This window comes from Dendrobium catenatum, unplaced genomic scaffold (assembly GCF_001605985.2).
Source record: "Dendrobium catenatum unplaced genomic scaffold, ASM160598v2 fragScaff_scaffold_1482, whole genome shotgun sequence".
NCBI classification, from domain to species: Eukaryota; Viridiplantae; Streptophyta; class Magnoliopsida; order Asparagales; family Orchidaceae; genus Dendrobium; species Dendrobium catenatum.
In genome coordinates, this window is record NW_021319944.1 from 864,731 (window position 1) to 888,721 (window position 23,991).

General features: G+C 33.3%; 2 protein-coding genes across 4 annotated transcripts in view; one reads left to right on the forward strand and one right to left on the reverse strand.

Annotated features, from left to right (window-relative positions):
* Positions 1–206: 206 nt before the first annotated feature.
* On the forward strand, positions 207–5,056 carry LOC110102977 (auxin response factor 18). Its single transcript, XM_020831506.2, has 5 exons — positions 207–805; positions 972–1,037; positions 1,206–2,303; positions 3,439–4,343; positions 4,657–5,056. The coding sequence occupies exons 2-5, from the start codon at positions 1,008–1,010 to the stop codon at positions 4,727–4,729; spliced, it is 2,106 nt and encodes a 701-aa protein (XP_020687165.1). The 5' UTR covers positions 207–805; positions 972–1,007; the 3' UTR covers positions 4,730–5,056.
* A 10,306-nt stretch (positions 5,057–15,362) lies between these two features.
* The window catches only part of LOC110102976 (ubiquitin-like protein 5), a 31,565-nt gene continuing 22,936 nt past the window's right edge, over positions 15,363–23,991 (reverse strand). The window contains exons 2-3 of one of the 3 annotated variants that reach the window (XR_003702833.1): positions 16,332–16,392; positions 15,363–15,689 (exon numbers count right to left, since the gene is read on the reverse strand). The gene's annotated coding sequence lies outside the window, so the exon portion shown is untranslated. Of the gene's footprint in view, positions 15,701–16,331; positions 16,393–23,991 lie in introns of all 3 variants that reach the window. The other 2 variants (XM_020831504.2, XM_020831503.2) reach the window with 2 other exon arrangements.

The following is a 23,991-nucleotide window of genomic DNA, read 5'->3' on the forward strand; positions in this document are numbered from 1 at the left end:
CCTAATTTTAGCTTAAGCCTGATCTTAATTGAACTTTAACTGTAGTTTAGTTTAACAAAAGGTGACTTCTCGCGAACACGTTTCAGTAAGCCATTTGCTGGGAAAGCTGCGCTGTGTTGTGGACTGCGTAGCATCACTCCGCTCGCAGCACTGCCACTACCGGGCTCAAAAAGAAAAGAAAACACTGATTTTTAGCTATATGATTTTTCTTTTTAAAGTTTCTTTTTTTTCTTTTCTTTTCACCTGTGACCGCTTTTATCTGAGGGGAGAAAGCAATGAACTACTCCGAGAAGCTCTCCTCTTTGAGAGAGAGAGGAGTAAGTGAGGGCGGATTACCCGTTCCTGTTTTTGTTCTTGTTTGAGGTAGCAAAATCAGCTTTGGAGGAGGATTTAATGCTTACGATTGCGATGGAATTTGAAAGATCTGGTTCGAGAGGGGATTTTTTCTAAAATTTCTCTTCTTTATGGGCGTAGGAGCTTTAACGGCGGAAAAAGCTGCGATCTTTCATGCTCATGGTTCTGAAATCTTAGTAGGAGGAGGATTTCCTTTCTCCCTTTTTGTTTGATAGGTATTAGGGTTTCTGCTTACGGGAAGGGGATTGAGCGAGGAAAACTGTAGAAAAGGAGATTGTTTGGGAACGCTTGTGAGAGCTAGACTCGTTGTTTCCCAGTGTAGCATACAGTCTGGGTTTGAAATTGGACTGAAAGGCCATTGGATGTGTGGAATCTCTCCCATTTCTTCAAATTAAGGGGGGCTGTTTCTGTTCTTCGCCCTCAGTTAGCCCCGATTACTACGGGAAAAAAGGTGAGAGATCTGGAAAATTTCTCCTTTCAATTTCGTTTTTGTGTTCCCCTTCTTTTTTTCTAAACAAGCCGGAAAGAAGGCCTTTACATCCTCTTTTTGTTACATTTTTCCATATAGAATTCAAGGCTTTTGTCATAGCTCTCATTATTTTGATATTTTGTTGCAGAAACCTGCTGTTCAACACAGTAACTGGCCGAGGAAAATGAAAGAGAATAATTTTATTACTGAAGAGGTGAAAACTCTTTCTCGTTCTTTTGGTATAGATGAAAAAAATCCCATTGTTATCTCTTAATTTTACTTTATGGAGGTCTAAATTCAGTACTTTTGGACACATTTACAGTTATATATGTGTATGTAGATATAAATAGTTGTAACTGTATGTTTTTGTGAATTTCTAAAGGAAGCAAAGAAGGACAGTGAGAAGTGCTTGGACGCCCAGCTGTGGCATGCTTGTGCTGGTGGAATGGTGCAGATGCCGTCAGTAAATTCTAAAGTATACTATTTCCCTCAGGGCCATGCTGAGCACGCCCAAAGTCCTGTGGACTTTGGCAATTCTCTGAGAATTTCCCCTCTGATTCTTTGCCGTGTCGTTTCTGTTAAATTCATGGCCGATTCAGTCACTGATGAGGTTTTTGCCAAAATAAGAATGATCCCTATGAGGAGTAATGAGCCAGATTACAGCGAAGAAGATGAACTTGTTTTAGGCAGCAATGGGTCGGATTTGCCAGAAAAACTTGAATCTTTTGCTAAGACTTTGACTCAATCTGATGCCAACAATGGTGGCGGATTCTCCGTTCCGAGATATTGTGCAGAGACTATATTTCCAAGATTGGATTACTCAGCTGACCCACCTGTCCAAACGGTGCTAGCTAAGGATGTTCATGGTAAGGTTTGGAAATTCAGGCATATCTATAGAGGAACACCTCGTCGACATCTTCTCACCACTGGTTGGAGCAATTTTGTCAATGAGAAAAAACTTGTGGCAGGTGATTCCATTGTATTCTTAAGAACGGAGAATGGTGATCTCTGTGTGGGGATCCGACGAGCAAAGAGAGGAATTGGAGGTGGGCCTGAGATGTCTGCAGGTTGGAATCAGCCTACAGGAACTTGTATGTATGGAGGATTCTCTGTTTTCTTGAGGGAGGATGAAAGCAAGTTTAACAGAGGCATGGGAAATGGAGGCCGGATCAATTCTGGTTCAAGCTTGAGGGGAAGAGGGAAAGTGAAAGCAGATTCTGTAATTGAGGCTGCGACATTTGCAGCCAGAGGGCAGCCATTTGAAGTTGTTTACTATCCTAGAGCGAGCACGCCGGAGTTTTGTGTGAAGGCATCAGCAGTGAGAGCTGCAATGAGAATTCAGTGGTGCTCTGGGATGAGGTTTAAGATGGCTTTTGAAACTGAGGACTCCTCAAGGATAAGTTGGTTTATGGGTACCATATCCGCTGTTCATGTCGCCGATCTTATGAGGTGGCCTGGATCACCATGGAGGCTTCTTCAGGTATGTTACTTGCATCATAAAACACCATTATTCATGTTCTTAACCTGCCTTATCTGTCAATTGATATATTTTCTTATTTGTTCTTTCTTAATGCTTTACTACCACTTGGACTATTGTTTCCTCTAGTTAGAGTAGACTTTTATCAACTTACTTTTGGTAAAGAACTAAATATTCTTTTATTTATTTTTTGTTAGAAGTAGCACTATTAGCAGATTATTCATATGCTAGTGCTATAGTTAAAATGCTAGTTAATTATTATTTTTTATTATTCAAAATGATCTTTTGACTCCAAAATGAATGAATTGTCTAATGTATCCTAAATTTAGGCTTCATTTGGGATGACTTTCTTAATGCCATTTAAAACTGTTTTTTAGTTTAAAAATTTATTCAATTAGAAATTTTTGTACTAAAAAACCGCTTTAGAAAGCAATAAGAAAACTATCTCAAATGAAGCCTTAATTTAGGAATCTAAATGTTTGAGACAATATAAGAAGCATTTCATTTTCTTTGTAATCAATTTTGTTTACTACACAAGGTTTATTTTGAACATTTTTTTATTGTTGTTTTAAACATTTTTCAAAGAAATTACATATTTTTTATGTATTCAATTATAACATGTTACTCTTATATGATTTGATATATTTGTGATGTTATTAATGGATGAACATCAAGCCTTTATCACTCTGGCTACATGAATCTTTTTTCTCCGTTATGTCCTATTAAAAGTCAAACACTAGGTCCCAAGCCTTAAATGAGAAAGTAGAAGGTTACGTTAGGTAGTTGATTTCCAGCGAAAAACTTATCGAATAATCATGACATGAGTTCTTTAATAATCATAACATGAATTATGTAATATATTGTGTAATATATGAATTCATTGATTATTAAATCTGAATTTTCATATTTCAGGCATTTATTATTTTCTGAAATGAGTGATGTTATTGATCGTTTAGCCATACTTAATCTCGAGTAAAGTATTCTTTTCCCATATCTCATTTGTGTACCAGAGTGAATATTCATGTAGATTTCTTGAGAAATATACTTAAGCTACTTTCAGATGTCATTTCTCATATCTCAAGTCAAGAAGCTATGACATTAAATTTGATATCTGGTTTTCTTGTAAATTGTTTTGCAGGTTTCATGGGATGAGCCTGATCTTTTACAAAATGTAAAGCGTGTGAGCCCATGGTTGGTAGAACTCGTCTCGAACTTGCCAGCCATCCACTTAGCACCGCCCTTCTCGCCTCCGAGAAAAAAAACTCGAATCCCTCAGCATCCTGAATTCTCTCTTGATGTTCAACTCTCAACCTCACCATTCCCAGAAAACACCCTCATTCCCAGCAGCAGCCCATTGTGTTGTCTTCCAGACAGCTCTCCTGCAGTTGGCATACAGGGACCCAGGCATAGTCAGTATGGCTCAAATCTACCAGGACTTCACTTTGAAAAGTTGCAGTCTGGCCTGTTCCATACTGGATTTCTTCGGCTCGATCGCTTTACGCCATCTCATAGAATCTCTACAGGCCTCATTGTTCCGAATTCGGCGGATCATGAAGATGTTTCCTGCTTGTTGACCATTGGGAATCCTTCTGTGTGTGTGAAAAAGGATTGTAACAAAGAATGCAATGCAATGACGCCCAAGTTTAGGCTGTTTGGAAAACCCATACTCACTGAACAACAGCTCTCTCTTAGCCCAAACAACTCTTCTAATATGAATTCTGACAAGACGACGAACTTATCGAACGGTTCTGGATCATCAATTCATCAAAACGGCATGGGGGATAATAATTCATCTTCTGAAGGGCTTCCTTGGTGCCGGGATCGAAAACTAAATGAGCTTGGTTTAGAGGTTGGTCACTGCAAGTTGTTCCTGGAATCTGAAGATGTAGGCCAGACCCTTGACCTATCTTCCTTTGGTTCATATGAGGATTTGTACAGAAGATTGGCTAACATGTTTGGAATAAAGAAATCAGAACTGAACAGCCGTGTTCTTTATCGTGATATCGCCGGTGTTGTCAAGCACACCGGCGATGAGCCTTTCGCGTAAGTTGCCATTTTAAAGCATAAGCTTTTTGTCACTTCATCTAAGGATGCAAACGAACCGAGCTTGTGCAAGCCCAAGTTCTACTCGGCTCATCACGCAGACGAGCTGAATTTGTTGTTTGTGTTTGGCTCGATAACTCAGCGAGCTGAATACAAGTTGTTTGTGAACATAAAATCTATCTAAAAGTCACAAATTATACATATTTGTGACTTGCAAGCAGATTTTATTGAGCCCCAACTTCATCTGCTGATCTTGCACTGCACCTTCCTCACACCTTACATTTACTGTTTGATTTCTTCTGTTAATGTGCAGTGATTTCATGAAGGGAGCAAGGAGGCTAACAATATTCATGGATTCGAGCAGCGACAACATTGGCAAGTTGTAGGAGAATTCTCTTTTCAAATTTGCAGGTTTGAAGGAACAGTCTCTCCAAAGTTCAGCTATTTTTTTCCATGTTAGTGAGAGACACCATAAATTCAAAGACCAGATAACTTGTTCTTCATAAGCATTTAATCTATCCTTTTGAACTGTCGAGAGCTTTGAATATGAACCTGCTATTTCTTTCTGCTGAATTACATTTCTGTAGCACGATCAATTGTTGCCTAGTTTATATGTCTAATTTAGTTGATTTCCCTTTGTAGCTTTTTCAAGCAAAACTTCAGTTCTTGATCAGTTTCTGCTATTTCTTTCTGTAGCGTGATCAATTTGTTGCTCAATTGATTAAGGCTTCTCCACACTTTAGATATCATGATATATATATATATATATATATATATATTATAATATAATATATAATAAAAAAAAGAAGGGAAATGTAAGGAATTTTCAAACAGATGTCGAAGACACGAGAATTTGACTTTTAATATGATACAATGAAGAAAAAGGATTCATGTAGCTGACCCCACATAGTGAGACAAAGGTTTCATGTTGTTGTTGTTGTTTTATTTTTAAAGAGTTGAGGGATCAAAACGATCTTTTAAAATAGTTGGGGAACATTTTGATCTTTTAAAAAATGTCATGGGACTATTTTGATCTTTTTTCTCAAATCAAAATGGTCCTCTGATCAAAGTAGTCCCTCGATATTTAAAAGTCACTTAATGATTAATTTGATCAAACTGTTACTTCTATATCGACAGAGATTATTTCATTCTTCAGAAAAAATTTGGGGATCAATTCGATCATTTTCTCTGCATTTTGTTTTGATTATTTAATTTGAAAAATGGTCTTCAATTCAATGTTGGTGTTGTTTTGCTCATCTTATTGTATGTCTGATAGTGTATGTCAACATCCAATCTGTCTGTTTTTTTTTTTTTTTTTTTTTTTTCTCTCAATTTATTTCATTTACTCTGACCTTTTCAAAGAGAATGTAGTGAGATAATTTCCTCCATAAATTATTATTGGACAAAAAGATCTATCAAACAACAAAGCTTCAAACTCTCTAAAATAGCAGAGACAAAAATTATAAATAATCAATTATTTATTAAGTAAAATGTCTCTATTCAATGGTTGATGTCAATTATTAATGATATTATTATTATTATTGTAAATAAGTAAAAGCTTTGCTGTCGTTGACATGATGCGGCTAATTGTGTCCTCACTTTTGAATTTTTTTTTTTTTTTTTGTTATTATTACAGCTAAGTCTTATTAATAGCGTTCATATCACTGTTTGTTTATGCTTTTGGTCAATCTTATAAAAATATTAGTAAAATTAAAGTTTTATTCAAGATAATTTTTTATTTTTTTTAAAGCAATTTTTTAACACAAATTTTTTTTTATATATATAAAAAGTTACTTTAGAAAATAGTAAGAAAGTTATCTCAAATAAAATCTAAGTAATATCTAATTAACAGTAATGAAAAAATATGAACTTTGTGCTATGTGAACTGCTTGATAGTAAAGAGGATAGAATGTTGAGGCTTTCCAAAGCTCTAGTTGACTGTTGTCAGATCACTATTGTTTAACCATCATCGTTAGACTATTGTCATCTGATCATCAATATCTGTAGAGCATCGTATGGCCAAAACTATTCAACCACCGCTATTAGAGCATAGCCATATAATCATCGCTATCAAACCATTGCCATCAAATATGGTCACTTGAGTAGCATTGTTCAACTACGACCTGTTGACTACTTTTGCTCAGATATGTCTCCTTGATTGTCATTACCCGACTTTCGTCCCCCCAATTGCTATCTCCCTACACCAATCATCCAACCGTTGTCACCCAACTACAATGGTCCAACCACAATTACTCGCTAACTATCATATACCTCCATCACCCAAATATAATCTTCTGATTAATGTCGCTCGACTACGATCCTCTAGCCACCTTTACTACTTACACTCTTCTAACCGCCATCATCGACTACGACCATTCAACCAGCTTCATGTGACTTTGTCCATCCAACCATCGTCACACAAATACGATCATCTAACAATCAACAATCATCGTTTGACTACAGTCCTTTTACCACCATTTCACAATCACAGCCCTTTGACCATTGTCACCCTACTACAGTCCTCCAACCACTATAATCCTTTGACTGCTATTATTGGACTACAGATTTTCAAGCACCACCACCCGACTACAATCTTCCAACCAGTATCGCACAACTGCAATCCTTCAACTGTTATCACCTCAGTACAATTTCTTGACACGTAATAATACTTTTTATAAAGTCAAATTATTTATATAAAAAAAAAATGTTAGAATTATTTCCAATGATTCAAGACTTTGATTGATACTTGGAGGAATAAACATTGCAGTGTTGCACGCAAGAGTTGGTGTGTTTGCATGTTATATAGTGACATACAGAATCTCTAAGGTTTGGCTGTCAATTCTTTAAATAATTAAAAAATAACTAAATAAATTCCAACTTTCCATCGCCTGCGCCGCAAGCGTGGGCTTTCTCATCATAAAATACTATGCCTCGGGATCCAAAAAAATTAAAAAAAAATCATTTATTAATTCTTTTATGTACGATAATAATAAATAAATGATTATTAAAAATAATACAATATGATTTTTTTTCTAAATATTTATTATACTGAACATATCTAAATATCTTAATTTATTTAATTATTGTATTATATATTTTTTATCAAATATTAATAATTTATTTTATATTAGTTGGTATTTGTTCTTGACTTCTGAATTGGCATGTGTATTATAGAGTGTAATATGAAACAAAGCAAGATTAGGTGTAAGGATCGGTCGGTCATTATAAAAAATTATAGTAGTAATTAAGTCAATGAAGCCGCTACGAAAAGCTTGAGTGCGGTGGAAGGTAAAGATATCAGAGGAGGTCTGAATAATATAGAGATGTGGTTGAGAGACGAGTGATGAGTCTGTATGTTGTAAAAAAAAATTTTTTGGTAGATGGAGTATGTTGGAGTATATTTTATTGTTATTATTTAATTTGATAGAGTAATCATATTATTGTCATGGTCTTGGAGATATATATGATGTTGGTTTGAGTAACATCATTGTTCTGAGGAGTTGGTGCAGATCATTATGGTGCTATTAATGTTCTGCAAATGACATATTTTTTTCGATAAATATGAGAATCTCACCGGTTGTGTTGAACAATGATGGAGGGATTTGGAACTCCTTGATTGTGCTATCCAACCAAGTCATTAAAAGATTTTTTTTTCTTCTTTATTTTTTGGCAAGAAGTCTATAGGGTGGGAATTATTATTATAATGTGTGTGGTGATTGATATGAGCATTGTCGGTGCTTGGGAGCAGCTAGTGTGTGAAATATTTGTATTGCAAGGATTGAAATGATCGTTAATGTGAATATAACAAATATCTTTTTTTTATGAGAAAATTTCTCCTAAGCAAAGATTTATTGAGAAAGGCCGCTCAAATGAACTAATAATGAGTTTTAATCATAATTTTTGGATGGTCATTTAATTAGAGTATTCTTTGTACTTATTTTTAATAGATGATAGAGATATCATCTTTTCAATATCAAATGTTGACCTGATGAAGGTTTTCGTAAGTTACACTTTCCCAATTTTTTATGATTTGAGTTGTTCCAAATAGTTGATGACGACAGGTACCAATGATGTCCTCGATTTGTAGGTGTGTCAAAATGGGTTTTCGAGTGGATTTAGGTCCAATCGAAACTCACCCACCTTCGATTAACCCGAACCAATTAGACAAACAGGTCAAAAGTTCAAACTCGGCGTGCCCCTAACCCTGGTTGATCCGACCCGACCAGCTAACATAACTTTTGTGGTCGCATGGCTACAAGCAAGCTAGAGCGAGGTCGCGGTTGTGAGGGAGAGCTGCAATGGGGCAAGACCTCGAATTTCGAGCCAGTGAGCGTGGGCGAGGGGTTAAGAGTGAGTACGGGTTTAGGGGGCGGGCGCGAGCGTGCACATGAGCACGAGGGAGATCGTGTGCAGGCTAACGCGACCTGGGTCAGTTCTTGGTTGACTTCGGGTTTTCGGTGTGACCCAAACACTTCCCAAATTTGCAAATATGTTAGGATTTGAAACTTGAACCCGATCCAATTTTCAAATGGGTTGACCCAAACCCGAAATATTCAAGTCCAATTTTCAGGTTGTGCCAAATATTGACACGTTACACGATTGCGAATTTGAGCATACATCATAGACAACGACATCACAAAACATCAAAAATTGAATTTTAATTGATATATTGGCAATAAGAATTACAAGAGGCTTAACTACCTCTCAAATGGCCTAAACAAAAATAGGAGACATTATCTCAATATTTCTTAAATGGATTACCACAAATCATTGAGATCATTGATTAATAATCAAATCAGCGAGCCAAAAAGATCTGAACATTCAATAATAAATTGCATAAAAATGAGTGCATGCGAGTACTATTGAGATGAAGTGGTGGGGTCGGTCTTCTGATTGAACTAAAAGACAGCTCTTTATGTGTGGTTCTTCTAGCCACTTGCTATGAAGAAGGTAGGTCAATTATGCCCGGTCTAGCTCATACAACATTGAATTAGATCAACCGTTTCTTGCTTTGAGATATCCAATCATCTAAAAATTTGATGTGACGCATTAATTTTCTAAGCTCATCTATTCGCTAATTCAAATTGAATTAAACTAAGGCTTCATTTGGAACAGCTTTCTTACTGCTTCTTAAACCAGCTTTTCAGTAAAAACTTAATTTTTTTGTATTTGAAAGCTACTTTAAGAAGCAGTAAGAAAGCCGTCCCAAACAAAGCCTAAGGCTTCGTTTGAGACGGCTTTCTTATTGCTTCTTATAGCATATTCTTCGTACAAAAAATTGCTTTAAGAATCGGTGAGAAAGCCGTCCCAAACGAAGCCTAAATCAAGCACCAATTAAGGTTTCATTTGGGGCGATTTTTTACGACATCTTAAAACGATTTTTTAGTAAATAAATAATTTTTTTGTTAAAAAAATTATTTTAAGAAATATTAAAAAAGTAATCCCAAACAAAACCTAAATCTTTACGAGTTAATACATAATTCACATTTTAAAAAAAATCATATATGTTAAAATAAGTTTTTTTCATGATCCTAATATTTTTCATAAAAAGTTGTTTTGTCCATACATGTAAATTTAATTTTGTTTTGATTAGTAAGGATGTATAGAATAATTGTTTAGAAAAAATAAATATTTACCAAAATATCTATAGGCTTCAGAGCTCTGCAATGACAGTCTTCATAGTTGCTGGTAAAAAGGACCAAATTCCAAGACAAAGACAGCCTTGGCCCTTGTTTTCAGTGCCAGATTATAAAATGTTTCCAGTTTCCCCCCGCCAGCTTAGAAAATAAAATTTTATGCTCAAGATGTAAAAAAAATTATTGCAAAATGAATTTTTATAAATAAATCAATTATTTTGTACCGATTTGAATTGAATTGTTTTGAATGACAGAAAATTATTTTATTCATAATCAATTTCCTTAAAAAATCTGTTGTAAGGAAAATACAATTATATTATATTTTTATAAGCATTTATTTTATTTATATTGTAAATATAATGCAATAAACAATTCTTAAATTAAAGTCTTATATTTTTATTTGTTGGAATAAAATGGCTCGATTTGTTTTTAAATAAAATTAATTATTTTATTATTTTAACTAAAGTGTTATGTCATGATGAACATAATACTGATATTCGGCGTCTCAGGTTAGGGAAAAATTATTACGTGCGGTCGTCGAATGCATTCAGACGCCAATAAGGAGCCACCCAGTCACTCAATACACAGCGCATTGGTGACGTGATGGCTCCTGATTGGCTTCCAAACACGCTCAGTATCAACATGTAATAATCTCTCTATGTGAGGGGTGTAAATGAATCAAGCAAAAATTGAGTCACCACTCATTTGAACTTGACCTTGATTAATTAATAGAGTTTGAACTCGAGCTCGAGCTTAATTACACGAATTCGAGTCAGCTCACAAACTAGCTCATTTTTATGAAATAAAAAAATGATTTTGATTCAAATAATAATTATAATAAAATTATTAAAAGATGACAAATTAATAGATAAATAATAAATAATAATTTGATAAAAAAATATAATTTTTAAATATTTTTAATAATTTCATTCTTGAACTCTTAAATTCTAATATATTTAAAATGCACTTTATAGTAAAAATTTTTAAACAAGCCGGCTCGTAAGCTAGCGAGTATTTGCTCGTTAGCTGATCGAGCTAGGCTCATGAGCTGTTTATCGAGTCAAGCTCGAGTCAGCTCATAAATCTGCCTGACTCATTTACAATCCTAGAGCTAATTAGGTAGCTTAACAAGTAGCTTTCTGCCATGGGTGAGCTGAATTTCTTATTTTACCTATTTCAATGAAATTGGGCTCTCCGACATATTAGAAAAATAATAATCATATTTTAATTATCATTATTGCATGAATATTATTATTTAAAGCGGCTTTTGAGCTGAAAATTAATAATTTTTCTATAAATTAAAATATTTATTTATGAAAATGAAAAAAAATATTTAATATTTTTTAAAACCATGTTGGCATTGTTTGAAAGAGTAATTTTCAAAGTTTGCCTATAAAAGTAAAATGTCTTTTTTTTTTAAATAGATCAATATTTTGATTAAATTGAATTTTTTAAGTATTAAATTTATTTTGAAATAGGTATAATATAAATTTTAATGAATAGCTTATATATTGTTATTTTATGTACTTGATATTTCATTGAAAATTGACTTGATCGGGCACGAATCTTAATGCATATTTGAATTGAAAGCTTTTAAATTTAAATATATGACCATTTAACTCCTATTTCAGTAAACATATAATCAATCTCAATGTCTCACAACAATACTCCAATAATATCAAAAGTGGTCCAATCTGAGTTTGAATGTTTGAGCACTTGAATCATAATTAAAAACTTGTGGGTAAAGATTCGACGACCAAGCAATCTCTAAATCTTCCATACTCTTAATAAAATCAACTAATCAACTGTCTTGACGAGACGAATTCAACAAGCTTAAGATCACTTAATGCTGGAATCATTAAGATATTTAAATGCTGAAGAGATGATCTATGATTGAGAGAATTAATACAAGTTGTCTAGTAAAATGTTCTAAATTTTGATCATATTTATAATTTTTGTCTCCACCATTTTTTGGGAGTTTGAAGCTTTGTTGTTTGATAGATCTTTTTGTCCCATAATAATTTGCGGTGGAAATTATCTCACTACATTCTCTTTGAAAAGGTCAGAGTAAATGAAATAAATTGAGAGAAAAAACAGACAGATCGGATGTTGACATACACTATCAGACATACAATAAGTTGAGCTAAACAACAACAACATTGAATTGAAGACCATTTTTCAAATTAAATATTTAAAACAAATACAAATTCCTAAGGGAGAAAAATAGTATAGGATAATAACAAAGATGATTAATGAGGAAGGAAAATAATATGCAGATATTAAGATAATTAGGATTTAATTTAATAAAAAGAATTTATGAGATTATGTTGATATAAAATAATAAATTAATTATTGGGCTCATAAGAAAATGGAAAAATTAGGATGCTCATAAAAAATGGATAAATTAGGATGCATCACAGTACTAATGATCATAAATACTTATAAGAGATGAAATTATATATATTATATATCCCTCTGGAAAAAAAATTAAGTGAGAATATTGTAGAAATTAAGTGATGAGAGAGAGAGAGAGAATTCTTCTTTGTACGATAATTACATGAGGAATATGTATGTGTATACTAACTCGAGTGTAGGCTCGAGCTCAAACTCGTGAGCTTATTAACAAGTTGAGCTCGAGCTGGCTCGCTCACCTACACCCCTAGTTTAGAGTGAGAAATAAGGAAGGTGCATTAACACCTATCGTAGTTATCTTCAACTATAGAGAGAGTAATAAAGAAAATATATTAGGTTAATAATTTCCTTTAATATATGACCTTAAGATGGAATCCATGGTGATGACACAAATATGGACTAAGTTGTTCAAGAGGACGCTAAGAGATGAGCTTAGTAAGAGAATCAACAATTTCATTCTATTGTGGCCTAAGAGGACAACATAAACACTTAATGATAAACAATAGGTAATATTCTCATCCCAATTGGTAAGAGAATAAACAATTTCACTCTATTGTGTCCTAAGAGGACAACATAGACACTTAATGATATGCAATAGGTAATATTCCCATCCCAATTGGCATATGAAAATCTATGAAATGAGAGGGTCTACGAATGAAAAGATCATGGTTGATGATGGTACACATATATCAGATAATGCATTTAATTGTTATTCAGTGGTCGATAGTTAGTTGATACACAAACCAAGAGAGGTTGATGTATCAGACTCGACCCTATCTTTAGTAGCATGCATTCTCATTCATGTCGCAACTAATTCAATAAGCTGCATGTCTGATTAGCAAATGTAATATCGGTTCCCGCTAAGAGAGATATTGAAGTTTCCAAATAATAGAGCAATACTTCAAGGGATTAGTGAGAGAAACAATGTCAAGGACTGGAGGCATATGAATTAAAGACATGGGAACAAGAACCACCTCAGTATTTATCATCATGTTGGTGCACTCTAGAAGATAATGAATATATAATTAGAGGGGATGACTACAACACCCAAGGAAATAGGAGAGTTCACCAAAGTCTTTAATAGAGAATGCTTAGGCCAATTTGGTAGTGAATTGTTGAAGAAGCTTCTTATTGCTCCCAATGAGTATTAGGTCATCACAATAAACAAATCACATCATAATATGTTTGACATGAATGAATGAGGTATCATACGAGGAGCTTGTGAAGTTGGTTTATACAGCTGCAAAAAGAAGTAAAAGTTTTGACAGTACCATCTCAATTAAGAAAATTTATTCTGTGCAAACACCTAACGTCATCCAGAGGCCAATCAGAACGCACTACTTTACTTTTTTACTCAGTATCAATACTGGTGACCGTTGTGTACCAAATGACATGACGCATTCTGATTGGCCTCCAGATCGTCCGATGACAGCACAAGATATTTCGGCGGATATCATTGGATAATATTTAAAATAAAAAAAAAAAGCAAAATGAAACCATAGGGCGACAGCTAGCTTAAAGCAGGAGTACTAGTTGTTTCTTCCATCTGTCTTTCATCATCATCATCATAATCATCATGTCACCAGCATATCTAAAACGATTCCATTTTCCTGAGCAGTAAGCAAGAGAGGGAGAGGGACATGATGCAACTAATACCTTTAGGCTGCAACAGTTTTTGCAACTCTGCAATTAGGTAGCCACATAGAGTGCTGATATTGATGTGCATTATGATTAAGAGTACATTTGGGATGTGGATCTCACAACTTCATTTCCAGACAGCTTTCGCAATTTTATTGGGCTATTCTTTTTTTTTTTAATTTTTAAGATGAAAATTTTTCCTAATTAAAATTATTAGATTACAGTTAAGTATTAAAAAAGTATTATTTTCAAATAAAAAAATACTCAAAATAATTTTTTCTACAAACAACAACAACAACATCAAGCCTTTATCCCACTACGTGGGGTCGGCTACATGAATCTTTTTTCTCCATTGTGTCATATTAAAAGTCAAATTCTCGTTTAAATCTAATAAAGAAAGGTCATACCTAATATTTTCTAACCAAGTCTTTTTAGGTCTACCCCTACCTTTCTTAACATAAGCCAAATCTAATACCTCTACTCTCCTAACCGGGTCATCGCAAGGCCGCCGTTTTATGTGACTAAACCATCTAAGGCGACATTCTCTAATCTTATCTTCTACTGGAGCTACTCCAACCTTTTCACGTATATGCTCATTTCGTATCCTATCTCTAAGTGTAAAGCCACTCATCCACCTAAGCATCCTCATCTCTGCCACACTTAACTTAGTATTATGCTTCTCTTTTAAAGGCCAACATTCGGCACCATAAAGCATTGCAGGTCTCACCTTTATCTTATAAATTTTCACTTAAGTTTGAGGGGGACTTTTCTATCGCACAATAAGCCCGATGCATTCCTCCACTTCAACCATCCAACTTGAATTCTGCTGATAATATCCCCATTTATTTCACCATCACTCTGAACAATAGATCCAAGATATCTAAAACGTGTACTCTTATTAATGACTTGATCGCCCAAAGTCACAATCCCCTCACTAGGTCTATTACTACTAAAATTACACTCCATATATTTCGTTTTAGATCTACTCAAGCGAAAACCTTTAGACTCTAAGGTTGACCTCCATAATTCAAGTTTACCTTCAACACCCTCTCTAGTATTATCAAAATAAATTTTTCTAATATCTTCCTCATATCAGTATTTGGGATAACTTTTTATATTTTTTAAAGTAACTTTTTAGTATAAAAAAATGACAAAATTGTTTTTAAAAACAGAGATTTAGTATAAATTTTTTTAATTTAAAAAATATATATATATTAAAAAAAATATTTTAAAAAGCAATAAGAAAATCATTCTAAATAAAACCTAAATTTAGATTTTATTTGGGACAACTTTCTTAATATATGTACAAAAAAATAACTTTAAGAAGCAATAATAAAGTCATCTCAAATAAAGCTTTAATAGTTTCAAAAGCAAGCACATGAGGGGGAAAAGAAGGAAAGGCAAGCAACAAACTTTTCTGGGCCACAATTGAACAGTAATAGCGACAAGATTCATACAGGATGAAAAAGCAGTTCCAGTTCTAGGTTTGTCTTGTCATAATCATGGCTACATAATAAGTGACAGGTACACAATTATTTATGCCCAGTAAAAATCCATTATTGGTGGAATAACATATCATTCTAAAGTTTCGAGGATCACCTGCCGTAGACATTCAACCAACCAAAGACCTTCATGACCAGGAGGACCACCATCCTTCAATCTGCAACAGACCTTCAGATTCATAAATCCATAAGACATTTTCATGAACAGGAGAGAATTAGCTACAGGAATCAGCAAATAACCAGTAAAAGAAATAAATTACTTGGGAGAACGAACACAAAGAGGTTTTGTATGCTTAAGACAAAAAAAAAAATTTTTGAATTGCATGATATGTCAGAAGAGAACAGTTACACATCCTTCAAATGAACATCACCAACCAAATATTTTCTATTATATCACCGAAGAACATTTGTTAAGAACACCCCTCATAAATTGGAGAAATTATTCCGTGCAGAGTCCGGATGGGAAGATTCCGTTTAGACCGTGAGTGTACACATTATGTACATTGAGTATAATTTTTATACACAGTTTGATTCAAATTGTGTACACATTATTTGTACACAGAGTGTACACTCACAGTCCGGACCGTCCGGACTCCGCATAGGAAGTACCGTATGAACTGTGAGTGTACACAGTGTACATTAAGTATAATTTTTGTACACAGTTTGATTCAAATTGTATACACACTATTTATATACAATGTGTACACTCACAGTCCAGACTCCACACGGAATAATTTCTTCATAAATTGGTGTTAAAGGAAAGTTTCCCATGCACAATCCGTAGGACCACAAGAAGACACCTTTAAACAATCAAGGATGTTGGTATGGGATGCACATCCACGCACATTGTAACACAAAAATCTGTTACAGTATGAATTTTACTATACAAGATACAGTGCAAAAATAGTTAATACAGTAGGAAAGAAACAGTAAGAATACAGTCATTTCTAATTATCCAAAATTAACAGTAAGCTAAATGTTTCTATGTAATGAAAGCAGTAGTAAGACTTAAGGAATAAAGGAGAGTTCAAAAGAAAGATAAGCGGAACGGAAATTATTTAGAAAAATTAGAAAAAAAAAAACATTAATGTTATAGATAGAGAAGATATAAATGAGGAAACAGTTTCATAGCCACAGATGTATGATGTGTCCATTTAACTGCTTATATATTCCAACTAAGCATCAGGAAACCGACATCAGAGTATTTAATGTCATTCTTCTTGTGACCTTACTATCAATCTTATCTGGAACCTACACTATTGAATAGGTCCGACCTCTTTAATGTCACTATTTCTTTTGCTCCTGCACAACACCATTTCCTATTCTCTTCAAACAAAAATGCCACTTTAATCATCAAACGCACATGTAACACTTAATGATTCAACAAACCATCTAAAGGGATTAGGCATACGTACGGAATACCTTTCTGAGTTCAGAATATTCAAAAATAATACTATCATGGAAATGCAAAAGGTACGAATCAGATTAAGGCTTCGTTTGGGAGGGCTTTCTTACTGTTTCTTAAAGCAGCTTTTTAGTACAAAAATTAAAAAACTAATTTAAGAAGCAGTAAGAAAGCCGTCGCAAACGAAGACTAAGTTCGTTTGGGATAACTTTATTACAACTTTCTAAAGTAACTTTCTAGTACAAAAATTTCTTGAAAACATAAAAAAAAAACAGCGGCCAAATACAATCCCAAACGAAACCTAAACTTTGGCAGTTATTTCTTTGGAAAATACCATATATAGTGTAATATCAAATTTAGGTAGCCTAAAACTGTGGTTTTGTGCCCTTTTTGTTGAGAAAAGATTTCCCTTCTAAGAGGTTTGACACAATTTTCCAAACAAATTTTTTGTTGCCTTATTTTTCATGCATTTTGTATTCACTTGGCAAACCAAAATAATTCATTTTTAATCAACACAATGAAAAGAAATAGCAAGAAAGCAACACACATGCAAGCACCCCCATCTACATCATAAATGACACAGCTTGCACAACCACTAACCCATCCCAGTTTATGTGAAAGGAAACATTTTAAACTTCCACAATAAAATAAGCTTGATGTCAAATTTGATAAAACTTCAAGATTCAGCATATAAAAATAGAACCCAAATAAAAAGTCTAAATAATAAGATAACTGATTCATTAATTCCATGTAGTAGCAGTATTTAAAAAAAAAATCATTAATTTCAATGGGACTGAGTTAAAAAAAATATTACTTCAAGGGGTATTACAAACCATCTATCTATTCATCAAAAAATTTGAGCAACAATTGAATCTTCAGAAAAATTGATTAAATTAAATCATCAAGTTGTTTTAAGACTATAGATCAGCATCAATAACCATAATCTTGTATTTGAAGGCAGTAGTAATATAGAAAAATAATTGTAGAAAATGAGCTTTTTCCAAATTAAATGACTGTTGATGAAGATATGTGCTTACAATCGTGAAAAATGTTGATACAAATTTTCCTTAAAGATAAAATATGTATGACTTGAATGGTTGATGATGTCTGTGATTTAACCAATGCACTAGAATTTACATAAAAATAATGAATCATGTCTTGTAGCAACTTATTAAGAAATTTTTTATCATTTACTTCGATCATATTCTGCTTTATAGGAAAACGATATGAACATTTGATACATCCAATCATACTAAAGGCATCATGCACTCTTAAGGAAGTATGGTTACCCAATGCCCAAGGTACTAAGTACCAATCTGAACAAAGGCAACAAAAAATTTCACAAATTTTAATTCTGAGGAAAATTTTGAAGAGTATAATATTTATAATAAAATATTAAATTTAGAAGGCAAAAAAAAATATACATTTTAAAATTTATTCATCCAAAATACTAAAATGACAACATTGCCAAATAGATTATCTAAAACAAAGTACACAAAATAGCCAAAAGTTAAATTTCAAGTTCAAACAACAAAATATAACCTAATTTGGTAACTTTTATTGCATAAGATTAATCTAATCTTTTTTAATATCTATTTTATCTTCTTCATCACCTATACTCCCTTTCCATCTCTATCTTATAACATGATTGTGTAAGCTATATAAAATAATTAAAAAAAATATGCATCATTGAGGCAATTGGCGAGTGCCTAGAAGATAATGCCTTTAACCAAAGAGCTTGCCTAGGTGGTGAATTAATGGTGGTGCGACTTGGAAGATATTTGACGCACTAGAACCTCACATCACCTTGCAGGGGCACCTAGAAGAGCTCCCCAATTGCCTTTGATAACATTGGGTGCATATTGGGAAAGTCTTTGAAGAGTTGCAAGCTGAGAAACTATAGCTAAATATGATGAAATGTTGTTTTGTGATATCATTTATTGTTTTGTGCCATCATATATTGATTCTGATAAAAATTTAAGTAATTAATGATTGATCAACATATACTAATATTCATATTATTCAAAGAATTTGTGATTTGGCTATTTTTATAGGTGGTTCATTTTAAAAAAAGGAATTTAAATAGACTAAATAAGTTAATTTTGCCTTTGTTAAGATCCAGAAGAGACCAACAAAATACACGTGCTTATGTAATGTGACTTCAATAAAACATCTGAGGCTTCTTGTGAGGAGTGACAAACCATGAGGATCACACCATTGCTTTATTTACTAAGAAATTAAATAAAACTAAAAATGAATATTCAAACTATAATTGAAAATTGTATTATTATTGTGCAGGCTCTTCCTTATTGAAGGTATTACTAGTTTGCAAAAGAGTTTGCACTTCACTCTGACCAGCAAGACAAAATTCTATGCTCAACAAAGACTACGATTTAATCATTATTTTTTAAGGGTATCTGTGTTTATATTCATATCTCGATTTAGAATTACATGTTGGGGTGTTTTTGAACATTTTGGGAGAGATAAAATCATAACAATGGTCAGAGTTAGATGTTAAGATCTAATTTTAAAAAAATATGTGGCTTGTATTGTTTCATGATGTAGGATTTGCAAAACTATAAAAGAGAAAAAAACATAACACCATGCTTTAAACACCTTGGTCTATTTCATATAAAGACATGGGAGGATGTATGGATTGTCCTAAGTTTATCATGAACTTTACAAAATCATGATTTTATTTTTGTAGTGGTAGATCGTCTATCTAAATGGAACATTACTAAATAATATTTTAATGAAGTGGTAAAATTGTATGGGTTACCTTGCCTAAAATAATTAAGTTTGGTAGAAATAAAATTCATGAGTTAATTAAAAAAAAACATTTGGAAAAAAAATATGAGAACAACTTAAAATTTCAATGGCATATCATCCACAAATTAATGGATGATTAAAGTAGTGAACATAAGTTCGAGTAATATGTCATGTTGTTTAATCAAAAACATGCATCTAGTTGATATTTTATATTGCCAATGGCTAAGATTGCAAAGAGTTCATATGACAACAAGTTTAAAAATATATAGATCATATTGAATTTCTTATTGGATTTAAGCCTAGTTCGTTGTTATAATAATTTGCACAACATATACATGATTTGCATGAGATATTATCAAAAAATTAGCTGCTAATTACGGTAATTATAAGCTTTATGTTGACAACAACATGTGATAAATGAAATTTATGTCCAGGTACAAAGTAAAGATGCTTTTAAATTTAGAAACGCTTCCTTAATAACCTTTAAAAATCAAAAGCTCGAAAAGAAAGTCAGTTAAAATTTAATAGCCCATTGAAAGTAACGCCTGAAAATTAGGAATTCCAAGAAATTTTGGAACTAATTTAATCTTCAATGTATCTAATTGACCTTACTTCATGAACCACAGTTCCCACTTCTTCCATCGAATGCTAGTGAATTCTATCCAAAACTTAGTCAGATAGGTCTAGTTTTTTGCTTGAAGCTTTTTTGAATAGTAAAAATGTGTCCATCCTGATGAAGAATTCTAACGATATCTAGTGTATTAATATGACAAATCAATGTGTTCACTAATACATTACTTTGCAAAAAACACAAAATATACAACATGACTTACTTGATGAGTATGAAATGTTCAGTTTATGATATAGCTAAATTTATCCAATCCAAACAAATATGATGGAGATTTACATCTTGAGACTCAATAAAAATGAAAATAAAATAACTAATTTAAAGGAAAAAAATTACTTAGGGTTTTTATTTTATTTTATATTTTTTTTAATTACAAGTATCTTGGGCATGCCTATGATGACTTTCTATAAGAAAGGATTTTGCTTTTGATTAATTTGATTCCCTACTGCTAGGTTTGCATATATGGTTTTGGCGTATAGACTCAAGCAGTTTGGTTTGTGTTTGATACCTAGTTTAAATCCTACGTCATTTGACTTCAAGTGGATTTTTAGTTGGCTATGTAAAAGACGTGGCTCATTGTAATCCTATAGCACCTACTGTTCATCTTACTGCTAGAGATAACAATTCCATGATTTTGTTTTGGAGTTTCTAGTATCTTACCACCATTTATGGATATTTGGTCTAGAAATTCATGGGTTCCTTCAATGAATGGGATTTTTGTGTCTTATCTAACCACTATTGTTTTTATGGGCACTCGGTGAGGGCTTCACTGGATACTTGACCAAGTCACGGATTATGCAGTGCATGATGACTGGTTTTATCCATATCAATCAAGATTTGAATTTTGAGAATAATTGGAAATGAACTTAGCTCATTCTATACAAACCATGCTAGAAAAGATTTTAGGTATTTTTTTGAAGGTACCTTATTGATCTTTCAATCAATTAAAGGTATATTGACCGTTGTTTCATGCTGTAGATGATTTCCCTTCACTGTTTTCTCCTCTTGCTGTAGACAGCACTTAAACCCAATTTTTTTAAGCTTTTACTACACCAGACAGTAACAAGTTTTGTTGGTTTTGCCGCAATGGATAGCGGTAAGTCTTGTTGGTTTTTCCTTCCCACGCAAACAACTTAATTTCTCCCTACAGCACAAGGGAAGTTGTTTTTGCCTTCCCACGCACAGGCAAGCAAATAGCAACTTAATTATGCCTGTAGCAAAGTCTGGGCAGCAGCTGTATTCCTTGATGGCGTCGGCTGAAGTTAATGTGAGTCAATAGCAAGCAAACAACAGCTGCCAACAGCAATTAGCAGCAAGCAGCAGCCAAAGCATTTGGTGGCTGGAGCTGAGGGAAGCGCATATAGCAACAGTGTAAGGCAGCAATTAGGGAGTTGAAATGCAGCAGCGGGCAAAATTGAGGAAATGAGGCAGCAATTGGCATGAAAAACAGCAGCTACAAAGGGAAAAAGCTGAAGAACTACTGATGCTACAATGCCCGGAAGAGAAAATAAGGGAACGAAAGAACTTATAGACCAATTAATTTATTGCAGAAACTTAAACCGATTTATTGAGAAATACAGCACACACAAACACATTTATTTCCAAAATAAAGTTCACAAAGAAAGGAAACAACGTCTATAATAATAACCTAAATAAGTTTAAACTAAACAATAATTCAACTGGATAATCCAACTGCAATTATCCAAATCTGAATTTAAATCCAAATACAATTTTATCAAAACAAGTTGAAAATTTTAATTTGAACTATATCCTGTAGTTATCTGAAATTTGATCCAATGATCCGATTTGCAAAGCCTTCATCTCCCTCATATGATATATTACTTAAGATCCAATCACGCCTATGGAATCCTAACAAAATCCTCTTCAATCTAAACAATAAAATCTGAGAATCACCAATGTCTTCAATTTGCATAAGAAAATCAGGCCATTAAAACAATAAAACTTCAAAAAACATGATTCCTCTGAGCTTTCCAATATGTGATGCCCAATTTATGAAGATAGCTTCATTCTATGGACCTTTTGGGGATGGATTGTCGGATTGACCATCCACTTCATGATTTGATCCCCGGATCAATTATATCAATGCTAATATAAAAATAAAAATCTAAAACAACAGCATAAACATAAAACAAGCAAAACCATACAACATTTCTCATTTGAATAGTATGTTAGTATGCATCTTGTAGCATCAGCCTAATTGAGTGTTCCATAAAAGCACGTGATTAGGAAAACCAAGAACACTGCTTTTCTTAAAGAATTAAGCTGTATTTGATACTTCCATGTGGCCAAAGGTTTTAATGGATAAAAATTCAGAATGTTATAGTGTTTGCAGTCAACAAATTTGCCATTCCTAAGCCGAAAAAAGCAAAACAAGATAAGATTGGAGCAACCAATTATAATTAGTAATTTCCATGCACAACTTCGAAAGTAACAAGAAGAAAATGCTTCTAACCAACTAACATGCTACCCCCAACGGCCCAAACAATGTTGTTAAAAGTGCACTTAAGAAGCCAAGTGTTACAGTGCATTGGAAGGGTGTTGTACATTTTTCTGATGTGCCTAGCTTAAGTGTGACTTTGGACCTAACTTGTTGCCACTCACACATGGCTTTGTAGGTGATCACGCTATAAATATTTGGGGCATGAAGGAAATAATCTCTCATTCTCTTAGTCCCTCTCAATCAGTCAATCTCCTCTCCCTCTAATCTCTCAAGCTTTCACTTCTCCTCGCAGCTCTCAATTGTGATCACTTCTTGTACACCTTGAACCCCATTCTCATTTAAGCTCTCGATCACTAGTTTTAGGGATCAATTACAGTTCTACAGCATCTTTTTAGTCAACTTTCACTCAAAGTGTGGCCTCTTATAACTATTCTGATTTTCATGTATTATTGCATCATTTCGTTCTTCATATATTTAATTTCTCTTTCTTTAGCTTTCCAATCATTGGTCTTTTCATAGACACAAGACAACTAATTTAAATAATAAAGGTGTCGCTTACATCGAATAAAAAAATAATCATAGTTCATTGCATTGTGCTTTGCGCTGAGAAAATGCTAACCCCAATATATCATTTTCAGGAAAACTAAATGAGACTTGTCAAAAATTGGAAGAATCTCCAGGTAGGGGTTTGATAACTAAAAACCGCAAATATTGGGTTTTGATATCCTAAACTGTATGGACCCTACTAGATATTTTTATAAACCATTTTAAGTTGGGATGAATGGTATTGGATAAACTAAACTTCTGGAAAAATATTTCAAAGAGGGAGATCTAGCAAAAAAACCACTATTTTAGGTGTGAATGATGATTCAAATCAATCACAGCTTTGCAACTAACATGAATAACATTTTATTAATTATCATAATTAAGTATTAAATAAATTAGATAAGTTTTAAGTTTGTGAGATAGATATCCTCCTGCATATAAGTTCACAATTGCAATCAAACTAGATTGATAACAACTATATTAAAACCTTGTCATCAACTTTCCTTGGTCCTTAAAAATGATGAGGGTTAATGTGTTTAAATTTTTTCTACCCTTCTCTCATACTTTAGGTTGGAAATCCCCCCCGCCCCCCCTTTTCAATTCTAAAATCATCATAAAAACATTGCAATTGGAGTCGAACCAAATTACAGG